This window comes from Dinoponera quadriceps, unplaced genomic scaffold, assembly GCF_001313825.1.
Source record: "Dinoponera quadriceps isolate SergipeBrazil2010 unplaced genomic scaffold, ASM131382v1 scaffold696, whole genome shotgun sequence".
NCBI lineage: Eukaryota > Metazoa > Arthropoda > Insecta > Hymenoptera > Formicidae > Dinoponera > Dinoponera quadriceps.
Genome location: NW_014554799.1, coordinates 772502 through 796763, shown reverse-complemented (window position 1 = coordinate 796763; position 24262 = coordinate 772502). Strand labels below are relative to the sequence as shown.

The following is a 24262-nucleotide window of genomic DNA, read 5'->3' as shown; positions in this document are numbered from 1 at the left end:
ACGTCCGATTGTCGCGGCTTTTTTGCGATTTCAAACGCGCGAGTTGGTTTTCTCTCTCTCTTTCTCTCCATTCGGCCGGATTCACTTCCGCCGGTCGAAAGATACATATGTACACGTGGGAACGTCGCGACGCGTTACATAAGCGGATAAGTGGAAAATGGTGCGCCCGGACAGCGAATCGGTGAGAAACGCCGTTGCACGTGTGCGACGGCGTCGCGACGCTCGTATCGCCCGTTGCTCTTCCATCCGGATGCAACGCGACGTTCGTGATTTTTCTGTGTAAGACGCGACGGAAGAGCCAGTCGGCGAGAAATCACCATCCACCGTGTATCACTGAATACGCTCGGAATTGCGAGCGAAGGTGTGCACACAAAATTGCACTTGATACTCGAGAATTATTGATACTCGGGTTATACGGGGTTCCTTTTTGTCGCGCTGAGAAATCAATTTGGTTGCAACCGGAAAATCGGTAATTAAACGCGATTCGGTTGAAGTAAACAAAATTTCTGATTATGGGAACCACATTTATTTCTTTATGAATATGCATGCTCTTTTAAATCGATCACAGTTTCGCGAGAGCGGTTTATTTAAATGTATAGTTTTAAAGGCTCGGGAAGAAGCTGGTTTTTTTTCAGTTCTTTCCGTGAAAAATGGAAAAACCCGTTTTTTGTCCATTTTCCACGGATTTTTTTTCCATTTCTTTCCATGGAAAAAATTAAAGAAACGTTTTTTTTTATTATATTTAGATATTTAGGTGACTATTATAGAAACAGCGAGGAAATGGTTCTTGGTTTTAGTTTTAAAGGTTCGGAATAATCAGTTTTTTTCTTTTTCGGGGATGAATGAAAAAAATGGGAGAAACCTGATTTTTCAATTTTTTCCATAGATTTTTGCATGGTTTCTTTCCGAAGAAAAATTGAAAAAAAAACGGGGTTTTTAGACTATATTCTTGATAAAGCTATTTTGTTAAATTTTTTAATTTAATGAATTAACATTTACATCTTTTTCTATTACAGTACATAGCATATTTATATCTATAATGGGAGTTTAATGATAAAATTATATCTTTCGAGTAAAGCCGATCGGCGGCCCGCGCGACTGTTGCGGGCTCGTGTCGACGAAATCTCACCTCCCGGCGGAAAGGCTCGCACTACTCGACGATTTATCGGGGGATCCGGGAAAAGTCGGGGATCTCAAGAATCGCGACGATAATTGGCGGCAGCCGTCGCGTGCCACCTGCAAAAATATCAAAATGCAAAGAGGGTTCGACATCGCGTAATGCGATTCTTACGACTGTCATAAATCTTCCGGCACGAAAATTGGCACCGATAACGGCACGTAAAGCTCTGGCCCGCTCGTAAAAACCATGAATCAAATATCTATTTCGCGCAAAAGCAAACGGAGAAAATTATGTGCTGTTGTTGCGATCGCGGGGGAAGCGATGGTGGTTCCGCGAGAAATTTAGCGCGGTGTCTTTCGGCGAAAATATCGCCGAGTGCTGCAACCGCCGCGGAGATCGTTGAAACGCGCGATTTTTCGCTCCAGGTGTCCCCGAAGGGAGCGATTCGCGCGAAAGCACATTGGAAATTAATTCGAAATTAATCGTTATTTATTTACCTTATCGTGGAACGCGGCTAATTAAGCCGGCTCCACATGATACGGCAAATGTAGACGAACGTTGATAATTATATTGATCACATTTATCGAGTGAATGTAACCATACATGATAATACAACCAATATAACATAATATGATACAAACATAATATAACATAAATAACATAATATACGCGTTCAATATAATTTCTGACGTTCGCCTGATATTTGCCACATCGTGTGGAGCCGGCTTTATCCGAATTATCCGGACCGCTCGGATATGTGTGTCGCGGTGACATTCGAATTTTCGCACGCTCGAGTTCGTTCGCGAATCCGTCCGCGCAGTTTTCGATAGGGGGGAGGGGGAGGGGGGGAATGGAATTACATATTCCAGGCGACGTAAGCGAGTACCCGCGGTTTATCGCGCCTTCAATCAGTATCGTTCGAATATATCGCGCACGAGCGCAAAAACGATCGTAAGTTTTCGCGATAACCCGCAATTACCTGTCCATAATTCACGAGCCGACGTCTTTCGTGCTCTTTGCCTATGCTTTATTCACTCCGGCCATTGCGCCGTTGTAATAAATTACAAATCCGGCTTCGCGGCCGCGATCAACCGCGCAATTAGGCTCGTTGAATTTCAATGCTCCTGTTAACGGGCCGCGCGTTGGAGTGTCGTGAATTCCCAATTTTTAATATCCCACGACGATAACGTCGTCCTTTTTTAACATCGTGAACGTTGGAGAGAGAAATATAAAAATATTAATATAAACATGCGCATTTTTATCAATTAACGTTTCGCGCTTGACGTTGATTGCGTATACACTCATGAGGGGAATTACATGCGCGTGCACGCGTATAAATTTATTAAACACGTCCGCTCTGTGTGGCCGAAAAACGTTTTGCCGAATAATACGTGAAAATGTATCGTGGGGAAACTTGATTCGTTGTGAACAACTTCCGAGGGCAACCTTCGGATGATGAGTTTTATAGGGATAATATAACGTCGAACTTTGACCGAGTGTGCGAGAAGTATTATTTACCGACACTACAAAAGCGATCCGATTGCGTTTCTATGATGGGCCGTCCTCCTTTTATTGCAGCGCGAAAACTGAAGGGTCTGGGGCGCGCGAAGGCGAGAAGAAATGAGGTGGACGTGACACAATGACATGATGAAGAGCCTGGTGGGGATCATGTGGATAGTGTTGGTGCTCATATCAGGTACGTACGATCAATCTAGGAATCGCATGTCCTCGGCCCATGATACTAATCACCGAAAAATTTCGCCTTATCGCTCTCGGGATCGCGTGACCCCTACCATTCGCACGAAACTCTAATCATCCCCCCGTTAATCTAGTTATCCTTTTTCCGATCCAAACAAGAACTTCTCCGCGACTTCTCCGCGTGAGTTGTACGATTGGCGAAACGCGGACCCGAATTCCCAAACACGCTAACTTCGGAAGTCACAAGTCCCCGAGGAGGGTGGAAAGACACTTCTGGCTCGGTTCTTAATTTTCACCATCGATTCGCCGCTTCTTAGCGAACGCTCGCTGCAATTCGGACATGCATTTTTCAATATTGTCGTACTTTTAAAAATAGCACCTTCATAGATTTATGTCCCTTCTGTTCGACTCTACTTGTATATTCAACGGAAACATTCTTTTATCAGTGTTTCTCCCACGAGGGAATAGAAATTCGCACCCGTACATACACACACGTACACCAGATATAAGGGGAAAAATGCAACAACGAATATTATTCTCGCGTGCGTACGCGAGAGTATACACGAGACGCGTGTGGACATGGAATCTACTGCTTGGAAGGCTCGTAAACCGTTTTCAGTGTCCCAAGGGTGTGTTTGCGGGCTCGATGTTGCTATAATCTCACACGAACGCGAACGACGTTACATGCGTTCGCATTATCATGCATACGGCCGGTCTACGAGATGCGTAAGCACACCTTGGACGTAGCTGGCCGTTTACGATCGCACTTTCGCGCGTTGTTCTTATACATCGCGGGATTACGCCGCCAGATGCACTCGCGACTGTAAAACACTTTCGTCTGTTTTTCAGCGGAGAAACGTGCGCACGGCCGAACGAGACAAACAACGCGATTACGCAGAACTAAAGCTAAAGCCCAGTTCTCGTTAGAGTTGAATTAAGCATGCATCACTCATATCTCAAAATAATGAAAAAGTTACAAATTGATCTGCATTGCATTTAAAAACGACACTAAACGTCTAACAGTAATTCAAGGCCAAAGGTTTTGTTTAAAGAAAGTTGTACGATGAAATAAGTTTGATAAGAATTTTATGAAACTGCGTATACACTGAAATATTATGTAACTGTTCCGTGTAATTAAAAAAAGGATTGACCGTTCGAAAGCTGAGATATTTGTTACTAGAGTTGACACTTTTTATACTTTGAGATTAGCTTTCATTACTTCTAATTTTTATTTCTAATATTTTCTTAATCAAAAATAAGATTTTAATGGAAAACTACTATTGAAGACTAAAATAATACATTATAGAATAGAATAGAATCAACTTCATCGGTGGTCCATATTGGATTTTCCGTTCAGGCCGCATCGCGCATATGTTTTACGTTATTTCTTCTTCATAATAATGATTTTTGTAGTTTTATAAATATTACAAAATATATTGCTTGCGTTTGTATTTGTATATTTGTTAATTTGGTCTTCCATTCTCTTGTCTTTCTGTGCAAACGTGTTTTTCGTTCTTCTAATCTTGGATTTTTTGGGGGATCCTATGTATTAATTCGTATTAAAAAGGATTTTTTGCCATTGAGAATAAAATAAAATGAAATGAAAAAATATATCTTATAATATACGCAGTAACGTAGACCATCGATGACCCACGCGGCGTGAGTGGAAAATTCACGTGAAATTGGCGCGGCACTCAACGTGTTAATATATGATAAAGATATATATAAATTTCAGGACCAGAAACCATTTATAGATCATTTTGTTTATGAAAATACAACGGTGTAAAGTTCATAACTTATAATAATATTCGAAATACATACACATATGCATATATTTAAACGCTTCTATATTTCTTTTTATTATCTGTGCATCTCTATTAGATCATGATGCATAAATGTAACATTAATGAGAAAAATGAATAGTAATAATATTTTCGTATTTTTAATATTGTGCACATGTCTACCTCGACTTCGTTTGAAATTAACATTTATTATTTAGGTAGTGAAATGAATATATAGGAATGTAATTTTGCTTGATAAATATTAAATTGATGTGCTTTTTGATGCGCCACCGAGAATACGACACCTTAAAATCCCGTCCGAGCGGTCTGTGAAGCGGTCTCGCGACGAATTTGTATATGTAATTATCACATAATATAGTACATATTATTGTTAGAGTAGATATTATTCGGTTATACTTCCTAGAACACACGTTTCTTTTAACGTTTAATTATTTCCCACCCCGATACGTATTTTCCGAGACTTCGCGTAAGTCGGATGATACGTTTAGTCACTGTCGCGCGAAACATGCGTCGATAATCTTAAATTCTCCGTCGTGATTGTCGCATTTATGTCTTGCAAAATTTTAACACCGTCGAAGTCACGTTACTGTAAAAATAACGCTACGGCGGAGATTTATCGAGAATTTATGTTTGTAATATTGTAACATCTTTAACGCGTCAGGTTTGAAGCGTCACCGATATTCGAACATTATTCTTTCGAAAGTTAAGAGAAAGGGTTGGACACGGAATACACAGGAAATTCGGCCGAGAAAGGATCTCACTGTCGACTCTCTCACAAGCGACGTGAGCTCTTCGTCACACGGTTATTATTTTCCCCGGTCTGCCTTGAATCCAGTTTCCCGGCTACCTCTCGATATACGCGTCGGAAGAGCCCCGCTGGCTCAGTTTCAAAATTAAAATCACTGGCGGCGTCGCAGCGAGCACGCGTTCCTCGCCCCACGGGTGGTTCGTAAAACGGCGATAAAATGACGTGCGACCGTAATAAATAATATAACGGCGAGTCGAATTCATCGGCGACTTTATCGCGACGGCGAAGACACCGAGGTGAATTCGCGCCTTCGACGTGGCGCGAGAAAAAGACGTATCTCTAATCGCCGACCATTCGACGTTGAAAAATGGAATTCCCTCTCGGTCGACAGGGATGAATAAATCACGACTCGCATATTTTAATAAACGCGATTTAAGATGACGCAACGGAGGGAGGAGTGGAATCCGAGTTACTTCGGCGAGATGGCAAAAATTATTCGCGCCGTTCCGCTTCGTTTAATCTCAGAAGTGCGGCCGTCGCGGGTACGATCGTAGAATACGCAGTGAATGAAAACCATGGTCCGAATGGATTTCGAAATATTCAGTTAACTCGAGTTTCCTACTTTCTCCCCCTTCCACCTCATTCCTTTCTCCGCCCGGTCCGGTTACTTTTCCGAAGAGCGAGGAGAACAGAAGTGTCTACCCGACGAAGTCTCGGAAAATACGTATCGGGGTGGGAAATAATTAAACGTTAAAAGAAACGTGTGTGCTTGTGTGTGTGTGTGCGTGTGTCTGCTTCGTTGGAACGTGTGCTCTCGACACCTTCGGGCCGTTCCGATGCTCCGGCAGAAAATAGAGGGACGCTTTGCGGATCACACTTACAGCGCGCGGTCCGCGCACTTCCAGAATTAGCAATTGCAATTTGCAGCCGGTAGATTTTACGCGCGGGGGACGTGGCATTTTATCTTGAAATTGCAAATGAGAGGAGAAGCTGGTTCGAACGACGATAGTCGGCGTAACGTACGTACATCCAGTACCGTATCTCCTCCGGTCTATGTGCACTCTCTGTATAATGACGGCAACACTTTATGTACTGCCGTACGGCAAAGGGTTAAATATGCGCAAAGCGCGGAATCCAGCGGCACGCTCACACGGGCATGGATAATGGGGAAACTATGGGCCAGAATTACCGAGCCGTCCTGTTACGCGGATAAACCATCCGCGGCTGTCTCCCCTCCTTTGATATCTGCCTTCGGGTGAAATATTTCCCGCTTTTCCTCACTTCGCGCGTGAGCACGCCTTGTTTTCGCTTAGTTTATCGGCAACAAACCGACCGTCGCCGATATTAAACGTAAACTTTGCAGAACCAGCGAAAAAACTTGGTATATTCTCTTATAACAAAAGAAAAACTGAAAAAGAAATATATATATATGTGTGTGTATAAAAGAGAAAGTACACAGCACAGATTGAAGGGAGACATTATGGAAGTACACGTAATATAAATTTAATTGAAATCGCTTACAAACGTCGTAGTCGTGCCGCGTCGTTTACACGATGCACTCTGTAAATACACAAAGAACATCGTTTTAAATTAATCATGACAATATGTTTATTTTCATATTGTAACGGACGCGTATATACAGCGCGACGCAACGGCAATATTTATTTAATATAACCATAATTGAATATATCGTTTAATTTGCCTGTCATCGAATTAATTGCACGAGAGCGGTCGAGAGAGGCGCGCGCAAATAAACAGTCAATTGAGCGCGAATAGCTCATCTCTCAGGTGGCGATAAAACTTAGAACGCTCTTTCCCTGTGCCCGTAGGATGCTCAGGAAATCCAGACGCGAAGCGATTATACGACGACCTCTTGTCGAACTACAACAAGCTGGTTCGTCCAGTGGTCAACGTCACAGACGCCCTCACCGTTAAAATAAAGCTCAAGCTTTCGCAGCTCATCGACGTGGTAAGCAGTGACACCGTCGCGACATTGCTCGCGCGATGAAACGAGGAGAAAAGTATTACTATTGATATTATTATCGTTTAAAGACGTACCGTAGATTTTTGTTATACGTTTTATGTATCGTTTCCATAATGACAAATTTCACGATTAAACACAATTCGTGAGACTCCCCAAGTTGAGTTCAAATCGTCCCAATGTTGCGAATCTAATATAAGTATAGTTTTAAAGGCTCGGAAAACAACCCGGTTTTTCCCAACTTTTCCGCGGATTTCGCAGTTTCTTATCTTCTTTATGGACAGAAGTAAATGTGGCAGGTTTTAACCGACACACGCATACATTTTTTTATCCTCGGAACAGAAACCGAAAAAATCCACCGGGAAAAAAATAGGAAAAAATGGGGTTTCCCGAGCCCTCAAAACTGGAATAATAAACGAGCGAGTGGGAGTGCGTGACAGTTTTATTATGCTCTGATTAAAAAATCCTTTTCACGCGACCGATAAGAGCGCAAAAGGGAAAATACAGGTGTGATAACGTTGGAGTAAAAAGGAGGTCTTGTTTACATTTAGCGACGACGCACGCGAAAGAAATTGCACGTGCTCGTGGAAGAGATAACCGCGTTACTTCTACCACGTGTACCCGGCACCGCTCCGCCGAGTAGACTTGCTGCGAAATCTTACGAATTCTCGCACCTTAGTCACAATCGATGCCGTTGCACACGTGCGCGCAATTTACTTTTAATCAGGTCGAATAGCGCGTAGATGTATCGGCTCATAATCGAATATTGTGATGTATTTTCCGAGCAGGAGAGCGACGTAATCTCACGAAATTATTTTCTTGCAGAATTTGAAGAATCAGATCATGACGACGAACCTCTGGGTCGAACAGGTATATATAAAAATCCAATATAATAATCTATATAAATATATAAGATTTTAAGATTTTAAGATTATAATAAATATTTTAAGATTATTTTTTAAGAATCGCGAGACGTGTGAGAAAACCGAGGGTTATGAAATATTATAAAACTCATAATAATGGTTAATGTTGAATACACATCACGGGCAGGCAAGGTAACCTTTTAAGAAAAAGCACTGATTAAGTGCATCAATAACTGATAAACGTTCAAATTAACTGATGATATTCCATTGGTTACGGACGCGAACTGATTTAACGTCATTAGTTAATTGAGACATTCATCAGTTACCGATACAGCTGATCAGTACTTTTTCTTAAATGATCACCGACAGTTACTCATTCTTTTCTTCGTGTATCTTTTGACGATTTTCTCCATAAAATCCCGAGACAAGAGGTACAACGATAGAGAGAGAGAGAAAGAGAGAGAGAGATAGAGAGAGAGAGACTTGGGAATAAATTAAAAATTCACCGATAGATCGCCGATGGCCAATCGCCGTCGCGGAAAACAAATATCCGTACAGCCTCTCCTGGCGATGACGTGTGTCAGTTCGCATGTACGTGTGAGTAGATTTTGTACGCGGATGGACGCGGAAACGAGAAGATCGGACAGAAGCTCCCGGCCCGAAAGCCAGAAAATAACTCCGGTGAACCGTGCAACCCACTTTCAAATGCTGTGGATTACGTAAGATAGATTCACCATGTGCGCCATGACCGTTTTTCCGGTGGGATATACGACGGGCCACGAAATAGATTCATGTAATAAATACGCGATTCGCGACGGGGGAGAGAATCGGGTCGTTAGGAGCCAGATACTTGGATAACGCGATTACGCGTCGTCCCTTAATAAATCTCCTGTAGACCCTCGGTTGATGAAATTACGGCAGACAAGTCGGCGTCACTGACACGCGGCTGTCTGTTATAATCATTATTTAACTTGTTAGTTGTGCAACATTCAGGAGAGCCATGAGAAATGATACCTTGGGATCTCGCACACGTTGATGCGTTATTTCGCGTCCGTGTGATTCTTCTCGCGTTTTGGACAATTTCTCGTCGAGTCCCGCTTTTCGGATATTCATGCGCAGCCCCGGCGGCTCGGCGATTTATGTTGCGCCAGTGTCAATGAAACCGAACGATTGGGTCGAAATTTTCATGCTATTCCGACGTTAATTCGGGGCAATTTGCCTACTCAAACGGCTTATAGACTAGTAAAAACCTATTTCGACGATACTGACATTCTTGAACCTTTCTCTTGAACCCTTAATTCTACAGATTGAATTTCAGTACTGTTTTCAACAATCACTTGGACCCTAAAACAGTGAGAACGGAAATTTAAGACATCATCAGGGTCAAAGTACGCGTTATATTATATTGTTAAAATTAAAGACGTGAATCTATTTTGTTTTAGTTCCTGCTATGTTGCAAAATTAAAGGTTCAACACAGGGCCAAAATTTCGTCTCGAGCCGCGTTCGTACGAAGCGCACAAGTTAAATCTCGTAAATCATTAGGAGACTCCCGGCTGTATCTATCTTCTTCTATCAGGTTCGTCGTCCGACCAAGTCCCGTCGGTCGCCGTGGCGCCCGGAAGGACACCAAATATTGGCGTTACTCGATAAACTGCAGAGCACAACGATCGCGCATGCACATTTCGGAGATCCGAAAGCGAGAACGAGACCGCCGGCGCTGCATGCCGGGCGGAAAGTTCGCCGCACCTCGTCACGCATCAATGTTATCGCAAAGTTCGCGCACGAAAATGTTAATCCCGCCGCGATTTATCGACGGGATTAACGGTTCGTGCCGGCGCAACCGGGCCGAAAATGCCCGCATTGCGAGTAACTCGGATTTTACGGACTGACCGGGAACAGTTAATCCTCGACGGCGACACACACGGCGGAGTCTTCGGACGCGACATTGCAGCGATCGCTCCCTCGTGTTCTCCTCCTCGTAATAACGTTATTTTCACCGGCGCCGGCCTTCAATTCGCGCGATGAATAAAATAGCGATGAATCTGCCCGCGAACCGCATCCCATTATACCGCGCTAAGTTCAACGAGACGCTCGGTCGTTCAGCGACTGCGTTGAGCGGAATTCAGAATCGTGACTTTCGAGAAGCTCGCACGGTGAAAAATCATTTCGCCGTTGCGACAGAATACAACTGGCGAATTAAACAATCGATTTAGCGAATTCATAATCGGTGCGGAAGTAGTTTTGTTCCTGGAGAAAGAAACATGCTTCCGAATGAATTCGCCCTTATACACTATACTAAATCCAACGAAACCTTTTTCTCCGTTCGGATTCAGTAAAATAAACCGACGAATGGGTAATTGGCGCATCTAACAAATTGTCCAAATATCAACTAACAGATTTTGCCGCAACGGCATAAAATTTGCCGCGCCGGCGAATTATTTTTCTCCGTGCTTGTCCCTCGACGAAAAAAAAAAAAATCGCGTTGAAGAGTCCTCGGGATCGATACAACACATACCCCGTCAGGATCAAACGCGGCCCGTGTGTTCGTCCCGCGGTTTTAGATTTAATCCTCGGCTTTATTGCGAGTCGGAGTCGGAATTCCGCGGATTATGAAGATTCCGTTGTACGCGGTTGTCTGTGTGCGTGTGCCACTTTGCAATGAATATTTAATACATTACGTCGGGGCACACAGCACTCGCTATTTAACTAAGCGTTACCTTTGGCTCAGTCAAACACGACCGAATTTCGCGCACATCACATTCGACTATGCGCACTGTGCGGCATAAGTAATATTCTATCTGACGAATATACGCGCGTAAGTGGAGAGGCCGGTTCCGGGCTAATATTCAACACGGTATACGCATAATACTCTGTGTCCACGCCCGAAGGAAGTGTATTTCCGGTTACGCGGCCGCAGTATCGGTCCACCGTTCGCGGACGTTCCGCCGACATAAATGGAAAAGTGCCAGTGATAAAAGAGTCGTGTCTTCCGTGCGCGCACGCGCGCGCTTACAATAGATATTCGCATTGGAATTCCGCAAAGCGATCGGAACGAATCGACGCGATTCTACGGTTACAGATTTTTTCCGCCCAATTTCGAGTCGATTCGCCCTCGACGGAGATACCGTTATCGGTGTGCTTCTCGTGCGATCAATCGTTGAAAATAAAAAGAAACTCCTCGCGAACCGAGCGCTGATATTCAATTTTGGGACGGACTCTGTCTCGGGCGGAATTTTAATTTGAAACTTCATCGATAGGATCGATGCGGCAGCGTAGCATTTGAAAAAGTTGCGACGAACGACGATCCTCCTGAACGTTCGCGTTCTCCGAAAGATCGGTTTCGAGTTCGCGAGACCAAGACGTTCATCGTCGTGAATACTTGGCACATCCATTTTGGAGCGTCCGTGCTTGGTAAATATGAACTGGATGCCGCCGCAGAAAACTTCTGTTGCTTGGATTCCTCCTCTTCCCGATATGCAGCGATACGCTTCTGAACACGCATTTCGAGTCTTATTGAAAAATTCCGCGAAAGCTTTGAGGCCGCTCGCGAAGTTGAATGGAACAATGACGTAGAAATTTTGCAATAAAGCGCGCAGGACACACGATTTTAATCGGGTGGGTCGGGCAGAGAGAAAGAGAGAGAGAAAGAGAGAGGGAGGGTAGAAGTTCTCAGCAGCAGTGTGTGCACGCGGCCATGTACCTATGCAAATCTCCGCGTTTCAACCTTAACTTACAATGAGGAAAGTTGCAAAATATGCTTCTGTGTGTACGCTCCGCTGCCCGCGAAGTAGCTTTAACGCGATTCCCCGATACCGCGACCCTTTGTCGCTTCTCATTTAAATATGCGAACTAAACTGCGATCAGCGAAATCCTCCGCCGTGTATTCACGGCGAGTTTCAAAGGCAACGTTATCGAGAATCTGCACTGCGTTTACGTGCGACGGTGAGCCGCGAGACGTAATCATTTCAACCTACGGCCGTTCCGATCGGCGGATTCTCTCTTGCCTTTTGCTCGACTTTCGACAGCCACTCGGTATCTTTCTTGTAGACTATGAAGTGCGGTTGGATCCGTCCCGAAAAATTAGCGGAATTGCGATGAATAAGATTTTTTTTTTTTTTTTTTTACGAAAATATGAGAATTGTTAAGAAACGAATTCTTCTATTGGACACGAGATGTGTTTTGAAACGTATAAAAACAATGAATTATGACTGCTCCTACAATGGTAAATCAAAGGAAGAATTTATGGGCCTCGAGAAGTGAAACTTCTTAGATATTAACATTTAGTTGTATTTAGGTATTAATATTGCCAATATTAACATATATTTTCAGCAGGATATAATGCTTGAGTGTGTATTACAGTACGTGACTGACAATATTAACATCTAACAGTACTAAAAAATCCGTATTTTGCTCCTTAAGGCTCATAAATTATTTCTTGGAAAGAAAAAGTGTCGCAACCTTTCTGTAACTGACCACATACGTATCGCGTCGTTCCTCTGTTCGCAGTCGTGGTACGATTACAAGTTGAAATGGGATCCAAAGGAGTACGGTGGGGTGGAGATGCTGCACGTGCCATCGGATCACATATGGAGGCCCGATATAGTTTTATACAACAAGTAAGGCAACAACCGACCAGGTTTACCGTTTTGTCTTTGTGCGTATATCTGTGTGTGAATGTTGAAGCGCGTACCGCGCGGCGGGTTCTCGCGAATGACGGTTTACGCATTCGACAGCGCCGACGGCAATTTCGAGGTGACGCTGGCGACGAAGGCGACTTTGAACTACACGGGTAGGGTCGAGTGGAAGCCGCCGGCGATTTACAAGTCTTCCTGCGAGATCGACGTCGAATATTTTCCTTTCGACGAGCAGACGTGCGTGATGAAGTTCGGCTCGTGGACTTACGACGGCTTCCAGGTGAGAACCGCCTATCGCTATCGCTCATATCTCGAGGGATTCCCGCCTTTTTTTAGCCAGGAACAAAAATCCGATCTTCGTCCGAAGGAATTCAACGTTGGCCCGCTCGTTTACGAATAAATGAGGAAAATGATCTTTTATCCGGGAAAGTAATACACCACTCTCGAATCTGAAAGCGTGTGTAATTATTGAGTTTAGATCGTGCTTGATTCGCGGTTACTTCTGCGAACTGATAATCCGATAATGTGCAATCGAAGGGGCTTCTTTTACCTAAAAAGAAATCATCCCTTGTGTCGCTCTCGTGTCCCTTTTCGCGATGGCCGGCTCGATTCCCGAGTGACTCGAGGATCGTATTTTATCGGGGGCAGAAATGAAATTGCGAATTAATTTACGTTTCATCGCTCTGTTTGTTATTTGCGCGGCAGTACAAACACACTAGAGACCGCTTGATTTTCCGGCGTTCCGGCGAAACACAGCCGAGAGGTCTTGTTAAAGAAGGCGACCATAATTCTGAAAATAGCGATCGTGACCTCCGTGGCACGTTACGGCGCGCATTAGCGGCGCCAATCGTTAGACACCGCGCGCTGGAAGATCGTGTTGCTTGTTATCTTTTTATTTTATTGGGCGAAATGTCGCTTGTTAGAGACGAGCGTGCGACCTCGCGATCAAATATGAACGGCGACCAAACAGGAGACACCGCGCGCCGCAGTTGATAGGCGGCCGATGGGAATTATCTGACCTACATATTAAATGTTATTTAAAAACCCCTCCGGTGTTTCCGCGATATCGCATCCTCCGCCCGGGCTTTCTTACTTTATTTTCCTCGATTTCTCATTTCTCGAACGCAGTCCCCGAGTCTTTCATTTCGATCGCGCGAGTGGACTAGAGCGAGCGAGTGAATCTGTCAATCGTACGTTTCAGCAGCGTGATATCAACAATGCAATTGCAAATTTTAGTAATTTGCTGTTAAGGTCGATCTTAGACACATCGACGAGGTCCGAGGCAGCAATGTCGTCGACATCGGCGTCGATCTGTCGGAGTTTTATACTTCCGTCGAGTGGGACATACTAGAAGTCCCTGCTGTAAGGTACGCCATCATTATTTCGTAGATTCTCAACAGATCCTTAAAGATACCCGATATCTCGTATTCGACTCTCGAGAGTACAGAAATCTCCCGGCAAATTAGGATCACGGTGCTATGTAGGATTCGGCTGCATTGAAAAATGAGTTTTGGTTGGATGATAACGGACAGTTAAACGCGTTTCCAAGGAGACCGAATTTTTGATTATAGCCAAATTGGCTCGTAAAAACTTGAAATGTTGTTTCCTTTAATTAAACGCGTTTAATTGTCCAATTGTCAGGTAGATCCAGTCAAACTCATTTTTTCAGTCGTTATTTTTTAACCGAGTTTAATACATCGAGCCTTTCGTAATGATTTTTTCTTCTTCGATAGACGCAAAGGTGATATTAATAATAACTTCATTAATAAACACCGTTAATGTTGAAAAGTTCTCGGCTTTGGTTCGGGATCGTGGAAGTTCGCGAGAAATTGCATTTGACGCGACCGATATAAAGCAGCATCGTTCAAGGAATCGTGCGAATTGCAGAAACGAAAAGTTTTACACGTGTTGTGACGAGCCTTACCTCGACATCACCTTCAACATCACCATGAGACGGAAGACTCTGTTCTACACCGTCAACCTCATAATACCGTGTATGGGAATATCCTTCCTCACGGTGTTGGTATTTTACCTGCCAAGCGACAGTGGCGAAAAGGTAATTGACACACATGCCCTCTTCAATTGCCCGACTGATCTCAGGATCCTTCCCTGTTATTTTATGTTTCGTACATTACGACATATATTTCAATTATCTTGTCTTTTGTTACGATTTCTTTTCCTTCGATAAACGCAATACGATATACACGATATATGTTTTAACGATATACATTAGTTGGAAGAGACGATTGGAATTGTCAACACACAGAGTCTGTCTGTAAAATTATACATATCAGCTTTTTCGTCGACGTCTTTAAGGTAGTTGGTCCGTCAAACTATTCTCTTGAGAATCCTTTGAATCAATTTTAATTGCATATTCATAGAAATATTATTTGCACGTCTGTAAAGTCAGAAAACGATTGACAATTCATAAGCTAAAATATTCGCAACTAAAAATGACACTTTTTGTGTTCCTTTTAGTCAATGTCCTATTTTTAATGTCTATTTTTCGTTTCTTCTAAACCATATTTAGGGTTTTAATGAAAAATTACTGTGATTAAGGACTAATATAGAAACATCATACGGAAATTTCAGAATTTTTGATCATTTTGTTTGGAATATATAGCCATAGGAAATTCACAATTTACAATTAATGTCTACAATATAAATACATATGTACATATTTAAATATTTACATGCCACTTTCTATTATATGTGCATCTTTATTAGCTCAACTAATGTATAAAACATTAATAAAAAAAATTTTTTTAAATAACACCTCCGTGTTTGTAATATTGTGTATACATTTGTCTTAATTTCGCGGTCAAAATTAACATTTATTACTTTAGATAATTAAATAACGTTAGAAAAAGTGTTTTTTTTTAGTAAATAACAAACTTATGAAGGGGTTCTTTAATATCGCCATTGAAAATCAAATACCATACGGACCAACTACCTTAGGTGTCTTTGGAGTGGTTTTGCTTCGTGGGAGAGAGAGCGAGAACGAAAAATTAATCTCGCAAGGTCGAAGATTTCACGAAGTAAAATCGGAACAATGGTAGTCGCGCGCCGTCGTAATCTAATTCGCGATCGATATGTCGGATGTTTAAACGCCTCCGGAGGTTTTGCTTCTTGGCGACATAGACAGAAATTAATTTTGCAGACGCAAAGGTTTGATTCGATTAGATCAGAATAGGAACGGTACAGCTGCTCGCACGCCATTACAGTTTAATTCGCGATCGATCTTTCTGCCGATGTTGCGTCTTTAAACGCCACGTAAGACATTTGACCTCGAGCACCAATATCCACTTGCCGGCTTACATAATTCAGACATATNGGGGGGGAGGGACCGAGCGAGAGCACCTTCGACGTTCTCGCGACGTGCTCAGGATCAATGCGGAAGGACAGAAAGACAATATCCTCCTACAATCGACCTCGATGCACTCTCAAGGTGCATAAGCCGTATACATGCGGCGCGCGTGTATTTCGCCGTCGTTGCGACGGATTTGCAGCTGGAAACACGTTCCGTGTACCTTACGCGTTGCGCAACGAAAAACGACGAAAAACATTAAAAAGAATGAACAGAACGGAAATGGAATTAGCACCGTTCAACGCGTTTTCCCGCTCCCCGTCTTTAATTCAATCTTCTCGGGTAACGTTTAAAGTTACGTGCACACCTAGCGAACGAACAATGAATAGCGAGCGTGTGATGTATTCGCGTCTAAATGCGCCCGAGCTTTTTTTAAAACCATCATTGGTCATCTTACGAGCAAATCGGCCCGAAACGTTCCGATTTGTTACGACATACGGATTTTCCAAAATATAACAACGAAAGTCAGCATTCACTGTTCGTTCATTGTACGTTCCTCAGGTATGCATACGCACCTTAATGTGTTTCTGTTTCTCCCGTTCTCCCTTTCTTTTTCGGCGGGATTGTTAATTTCGTTAATTTGTCGAAAGATTTTATTTTACGAGTCTTAACCCCCTCCCCCCCCCCCTTGCGTTTCCTTCCTTGTGAACAAGGAACGATGTAGGACGTAGAAACTGTAGAAAATAATTGCGCAGTTTGTGCGTGTGTATACACGAAGGCTTCGAAATAATATATAGATCCAAGGGTCGAAGAGTAAATTCCCAGACGAAGGTCTGGGCCATCGCGTTAAATCAGTCGCTTTTTGCCCCGGGTGTATGACTTGGGTCTATATCGATGTGAGCGTATCCTGTATAAATAATGTGACTGTACCCTCGTATCAAGAAGACCCTTCTTTTTTTTTTCCGGCCATTCTACCGCAGGTCAGCCTATCCATTTCGATTTTATTGTCGCTGACTGTGTTCTTCCTCTTGCTGGCCGAGATCATCCCGCCCACGTCACTCGTGGTACCGCTCCTCGGTAAATTCGTCCTCTTCACCATGATCCTCGACACCTTCAGGTACGGTAAATAACGGTAGTTGTCGCAGACGTCGATCGTAACAAGTGCGTAAGTCGGGACGCGACGCGGCCGTTGAGCTGGCTCAGCCACTTCGCCGCGACGATCGAACGAGGCGCGCGTGGAAATTGAACGCTTCATTCCCGCGAATTTGTCGCTCCGGTCATTTTCGCCCAAGTGGCTGTGCCAGCTTGAATTTAATATTCTGCCGGCATCGTGAGGGCCTCTCAAACTCCCGTCTAGTCCTGAGAGTTTCATTACCGAGGGAAAAGAAGAATCGAGCAAGAGAGAACCGTACTTCGTGGTTATGCAAATTTTGTTGCACAAATTGCAATCGAGATGATTCGCTTTTTTATTTTTATGCTGTGACTTGGAAGAAATAAAATTATATCTCACGATTTAATCGTGATTAAAGAGATTTTTTTTCTCTTTCTCGAGCAAATACGTGACACAACACCGGGAGAAAAATGTTCGGTATTTATAACTTTGCAATTTATTGCTCGATGAAATGATTGTAGTCGGAAAAGCCATTTTTTTATAGTAAACGCTGCTACTTTTTTATTAGACTTCTTTTAGATAAGATAAGAAGCGACGATTCGCGCCGGGAATGGCTGAATCATTCGCGGTGGGATCGAGAATTGTCAGTTTCCCTCGGTGAACTAATGCGACGTAATTTTATTGGCGCATTACCCCTAGCCTCGCGTTGCGCGCACGCATGAAGGAAATAACAAGTGCCTCGCGATGCCGCGTTCTCGCGCTCTCTAGAATCGGACGAAGTTCGGCCGAGAATTCGGAAAGTTCGCGCGATTTACCGGCCGTTGATCGGCGGTTTTTACTACGGAGCGCTTGTCTGCACTTCGGTTTGTGTTCGGCTTGTATTGCAGTATATGCGTAACAGTGGTGGTCCTCAACGTTCACTTCCGTTCGCCGCAGACCCACGTGATGGCACCGTGGGTCCGACGCGTGTTCATCCACGTTCTGCCGAGACTGCTGGTAATGCGCAGGTATAATACGCCATCGCAGAGAACCGATTACGATTCCAGGCAAGATATATAGATACTCTTCCGGCATTTGGCCCGGTCATTGGAATCACGCCAACGAGCATTAAAGCACTCATTAGTGTTTCCCCCCGTGCACGTGACGTTAACGTCGCGTCATACCTGCAAGCATTGGCACCCTCGTGAGTGATACCGATCATTAGCCGTGTCCTCTTGTCTCGTGTCATACAAATAAAATTTCCCGATTCTTTGTGCCGGTCGAGAGAGAGGGAGAGAAAGAGAGAGCGCGTCGTATCGATTGGCCGGCGAAACGTGTCGCTTATTTTGACCGCAGGTCTTTGAGTTCACAGGGCGATTCAAACACGTTTCAAAACACGCGTTGGACGAACGAACGAATTTCGCGAGCATGTACGGCAACAAACGCGTCTACCTCAAACAGGCGGCATGAAACCGAGTAATATACTCGTTTAAGCTTTGACGGCGGAAAGCGGATCGAGATCGAATCGTTTCTCTCGTGGCGATGCGTTCGTGTTCGGGAATTTTATTTTTTCACGTATCACGTGGCTACATCCTATTGTTCCGTGCGGAGAACTTCCGCGGAATCGCGTCATTCAATACACTAACAACGGTATTCACGTCCCGTGAAACACGTTCGCGAAAGTTGGCCGAGCTCTGGAAATTAGCAGCATGCGTAGTCGTTATGTTCTCGCGGCCACGATTTTCATGAATCTGACTTCACAACGCATTCATGTAACACTATGTCGGGCTTGAGTACGATGAATATGCAATATCAGTCTGCGGCTAGTTCTGTTTACACTTTACGGTTAGTTAGCAGAGGAAAATCGGCGGGAGAAGGCTCCGGAATTATGAATACTTGAGACAGAAACAAATAGAAAATGATTAGAGGAACTCTAAATTATGAGATCGAGAGGATGCGTGGGATGTATAAATGCTAAGGGGAAATCTGAGATGCGATATGACGCTCCTTCATAATTCTGGAGCCGATCTGATTGAAAGGAAAAGTCCGGCTTGATGACGCGCCGTGTTTTCGCAACAATACTCTTTCCATTTCAGGCCGCAGTACCAGTTAGACAGGCGTAGCATGGCCGGGCATCATGGGCATCGCGTGATGGTCCGAACATGCAACGGCCTCGAATTGCGAGACCCATCACTGTTCGTCGAGACGTCGGCCTCGGAGCTGGTCGAGTCCTCCGTACTTTTTCCTAGTGTCGATTCACGGGACGAGCTGCAACCTCGGTGTGTCCTCCTAAAATATTCTTACTGTAAACCCCCTAAGATGTGCCTTTCGCAAGGTACGAAATGCGATATTTCACTAATTACTGCGAAACTTGAAGCCTCGTACAATGTTTTATATGTGGCATCTTCACCGTATTTCTCGATATATCTCACATGCAGGATGTGACGCAAACCGTCCGTCATATACTTGTAGGTCAATGTGAACAAAGTCCTCTGCCATTTTGCAAACAACCACACAAAATGTTGAATTGTTCGTTGTTGGAAATGGCCACACATGTATAGAGGCATTTTTAATTAGTAACTCGTAAAGTTTGCGTGGTTATTTGCAAGATGGTAAGGGACTTTTTTTATTCAGAACGGCTAAATCTACAAGTATGTGACAGTTGTTGTGCCTAGCGTCAGACATCGGTACATTGAATCTTGAACATCGAGGCTTGAATCTGTCGCTAAATACAACAACCGCTGTATGTTTGTAGATTGACGAAAATTTCTGAACGAAAAAGTCCCTTGCCATTTTGCAAATGACTACGAAAATTTTTCAGTTTCTAATTAAAGAAGCTTCTATACATGGCTATTTTCAATAATCGTTCACATTCACTGAAATATACGACGGACAGGACGATTTGAGCCAGACACCCTGTATATTTCCTCGTGGGAGACACGTCACGTGTATTCTCCCGTCGAAATTGTGTTTTACATATTTTATGGATTGGACGTGCAATGTTTGTCGTATCCGTGTGGATGAAGCCGAATCAATCTCATAGATCCTTTCGACGCAATTGCGCACACGCATCTGAACGAGAACATTTCGTGGGAAGCTTCATTGACGCGAGATTTTTATTCGAAGCCGTTTCTTTCCCCCCTTTTTTCGCAAACACTGTCCGCTGCTTCTCCGTCCGTTCTCCTCGGTCTTCAGGGCGCCTCTTTAACCCCTCCCGGCGTGTTATCTCATTTTGCAACTTTGCATATCGTCTGTTCAGGGAGTTGGGAGCGGTAAATCTGGGGAGCACGTGCCAGATCCACGGTTCGCCCGCGGCGACGGCTACCGCGCCGCCGCCGCAGCTCCCGACAGAGGAGAGCGTTGACGCTCTCTGCAACACGCTTCATCATTGGCATCACTGCCCAGAACTGTACAAGGCCATCGAAGGCATCCGCTTCATTGCCGATCATACGAAGAGGGAAGAGGATTCTACTAGAGTAATTATAACTACGAAAACTGTCCGCGTGAAGGATCCCGGAAGAACCCCGATGTTTCTTAAAGACAACTTCGCGCTCACACACTTTTGCCAAATTTTCACCACGCATCATTTGAATCGGCGAGTCGCCGCTTTCCGTCGGTGCTTTAGATGAACTCTCGACTAATGAGCTTCGAGCGGCAGTAAATTTCTAATATTTCCACGGCACACGCTAGATATTTATATCAACTCTGAAGTTACAAATCAAGGAAAAATAGAATGGATCTTTAAGAGTCTAATCTTAGCTGTTGTAGCGATGCAATATTTAACAAAATTTCTTAAAATAATCAGCAAATTCTTTTTAATGTTACATCTCTGCAACCGAGCCGCGATTAGGCTCTCAGGCCGGTATTCATAGTCGAATCTTATATTTAAGACCGTCTTGAGTTCATTTTCAGACGCTGTATGGCTGATTTAATTAGCCACGAAATACCTGAAGATGAACCTGAGGCGATTTTCAATATAAGATAAGATATAAGATTTAAATATAAATATAAGATTCGATCATGAGCATCGCTCTTAAAGACCCTATTCTATCTTGGTCTCCACGCACGTTTTTCTCACCGACGGCAACTCTCGGTCGGCCGCAGGTCAAAGAGGACTGGAAATACGTCGCGATGGTGCTCGACAGACTATTCCTCTGGATCTTCACACTAGCCGTGGTCGTCGGCACGGCTGGGATTATACTGCAAGCGCCGACCCTGTACGACGATCGCATCCCCATCGACGTACGGCTCTCCGAGATCGCCTCCACCACTGCCAAGCCACACATCGTCACGAGCCTCTGAGGGACAATTACTAATTACGTTATTGCCGCGCGCGCGCGTAAACACATTAACGACACATACGAACACGCGACCTACACGCCGACATAAGCGACAAGCGATTACGTACTAACGTCCGAAAGACTGAAGCCTCGCTGAGTCTTCGACCTTTGCGCGAATGTGGGAGCCGTGCGTGCGCGGCTCGCACGGCCGCTGCCGAACGGAGAATTCTTATTGTTGAGACAATACCGCCACGATATCACCGCTGCGCGATGCAGCGGAACGTCACACCGCTAATCGATCCTCGCTGGGAGAAGGACCGGCGGCGAATCGATCGTAGAGAATGCATAAGGGAGGGCCTTTGAAACCTTTGTGAGGCCGGTATCTGTATTTTATTTTCGCGATATATATTTCCTCCGGTATCTTTGATTAAATCTTCTTCTTCCTTCGGCTGATCTTCAGAGAGTGAGGGGGAGAGAGAGAGAGAGCTCAAGCCGTCTCCCTCGACGCGCTATTCGACGGAAATTTCACAAAGTTATTTCTCCGCTACTTGAATTTTTACAAACTTCCCTCCGGGGAGAGGAGGTCCTGCATCCTGATATTAAAATCAGCTTGATCGCGATTTATTTGGCGCAATCGCGATTTGGCTTTGAGAGCGTCGTTGAATTCCTTTCCGATCGCGTTGTTGTTCATAAAAAGAAGTGCGTGCTCTCGCAAAGAAATGTTAAATTAATTAGGATCTAAGGAGCGGGCAGGTGAGAAAGGGAGAGGAGAAAGCGTGACCACATCACGGACCACAATCATATTCGTGCGTTGGCTTTTGTCGTCTTGCTAAGAATTCTCGAACTACAGCGGGAGATGAGCTTTCCGCGCAAACGTATAGGAGGAAGTAAAAAGGAAGGAGTATCACGATGAAAAAAAAAATTAATACGTTTCAACCACTTGCACGTTGATCGCGTTTGATTCCGTGTAGCACGTGAAAGGAGTAAGAAGAAGTAAGAAGAAGTTCATAACGTATAGGTAATACAATAATCCGATGAGCGCAAGATGGATCTTCTTATTTCTCGAATTAAATAGGAGAGGAATTAGAAATTACGCACGTAGACGGATATGGGATTTTTTCGCGTTTTGTGTGTAGGTTCTATTTTTTTTTTAATATATATTCGAGACATATTAATAAATTGCGATAAAATTTGTTATACGTTGCTCATGTTATACGGTATGTTTTAAAATTATAGAGACTTGACTGGCTGGTAGATATCACAGAGAAACGACACACACACACCCACACACACACACACATATGTATATGTATATTTAAAAAATTAGACCAATTTCCAAAAATATCAGAGAGGAAAAGCTAACACCTTACAATATTATACAAGACAGACTGACTTTCGCTTCAATCCGAAGACAATCGATATTCTCTATCAAGATAATCTAACGTTACTGAATCTTATTTCGAAGAAAAACAACTACACGTCTATCGCAGACGTGACGTCTCAATTTTCCAACGAGTACTCTTCAGTCGTCTGCAATGCGGCCGTCGTAGAGTCGTAAACAGGATCCGCTTGAAGCTGCGAACACTTTACGAACGCTTGAAGAAAGAATACGATTGGTCTATGAGGCGCTTCGAAGCATTTGCAGCGTGAAGCGAGTTCTACCGTACGATTCTCCTGCGAGCGTATTGTCGACGACGCCTTCCAAGTCTCTACGACTCCAAGAAGCGAAAACATCGACTATCGTATCGACCGCTGCGTTCTCGATCGGCTCGGCGCTGCGGTAACGCCGGTGTCAATGACGCTCCGCCGACGCGTCAATTACGCTTCGCGAAAACGCGAACACGTCCCCACGTTCCGTCACACACGCATTCCATCACGTACGTGTTACGTAAGAATGGAATTCGGCCTTGCCCCCACTCCCGAGCCATGTCAGCTGGCCGCTCGACCACGTGGTCGTTCATTCCGCTGCGGCGCGGCCAGTACCTCGCGCGCATGCGCGCGTTTAAAGTGCGGTGTTCATTCAGCGGCCGGCATTTTTTCCCGAGGGTCGTAATTCGCGAACAAATCGAACGTAGAAACGTAAAGCAGCTTCCTCGGCGAACGTCCGCGCTGTTCTTTTAAGGTACGTACATGCGCACCTTTACGCGAGAGATAACTGCGAGCACACGTCCTGATAGATTTAAGTCCGAAAACTGCCCCCCCCCACCCCCCTCGCGCATGCGACACCCATCCTCTCTCGTTCGCGCGAAGAACGTGTTTATCTCTGGCCGATTTTATCAGCCGGTCAAGTCTTCGTCTGTAATCCCGAATAAGCATCCTTCGTACTTCGAGTGTTAATCCACTTAATAGTTTCGGAAATTGGAATTGTTCGGGTTAAGTGGTATCTCGTTATATTTATCGCGCGTGTTGAATACACGACGGACTCGGCACCACACCGGCGATCGTGCGATTAGATTCGAGCAATAAGAAGAGCTCGCTTATCATCACCGGGTTTCAGATGCGGCCTGTTTCGCGACTAGGGAAAATATAATGAAGTTTAATAAAGGAAATGAATATATAGTAAGTAATGGGAGGACGAAACACGTATATACTATAGAATTAATTCAGAAAGATCTTAACAGTGCGATTTCGTGCCAGTTGCATTCCGTAGCTCTCCCCCTGGCAGATTAATTAGACGATAATGTTTATTAACAACGTTACCTTATCCCCGTCTGCATGTCAAGGAACATAAAATCCCC

General features: G+C 44.2%; 1 protein-coding gene across 2 annotated transcripts in view; it reads left to right on the top strand.

Moving 5' to 3' along the window:
- LOC106742023 (acetylcholine receptor subunit alpha-like) overlaps positions 1-24256 on the top strand; it is a 79532-nt gene extending 55276 nt beyond the window's left edge. For both annotated transcript variants that reach the window (XM_014614604.1, XM_014614603.1), the window contains exons 3-14: positions 2699-2816; positions 7198-7337; positions 8175-8219; positions 12720-12829; positions 12947-13127; positions 14099-14214; positions 14735-14903; positions 17135-17271; positions 18153-18311; positions 19341-19523; positions 20504-20720; positions 21349-24256. In XM_014614604.1, coding sequence (XP_014470090.1) covers positions 2765-2816; positions 7198-7337; positions 8175-8219; positions 12720-12829; positions 12947-13127; positions 14099-14214; positions 14735-14903; positions 17135-17271; positions 18153-18311; positions 19341-19523; positions 20504-20720; positions 21349-21546 — 1707 coding nt within the window. In that variant the 5' untranslated portion in view covers positions 2699-2764 and the 3' untranslated portion in view covers positions 21547-24256. The remainder of the gene's footprint in view (positions 1-2698; positions 2817-7197; positions 7338-8174; positions 8220-12719; positions 12830-12946; positions 13128-14098; positions 14215-14734; positions 14904-17134; positions 17272-18152; positions 18312-19340; positions 19524-20503; positions 20721-21348) is intronic.
- The last annotated feature ends 6 nt before the right edge of the window (positions 24257-24262 follow it).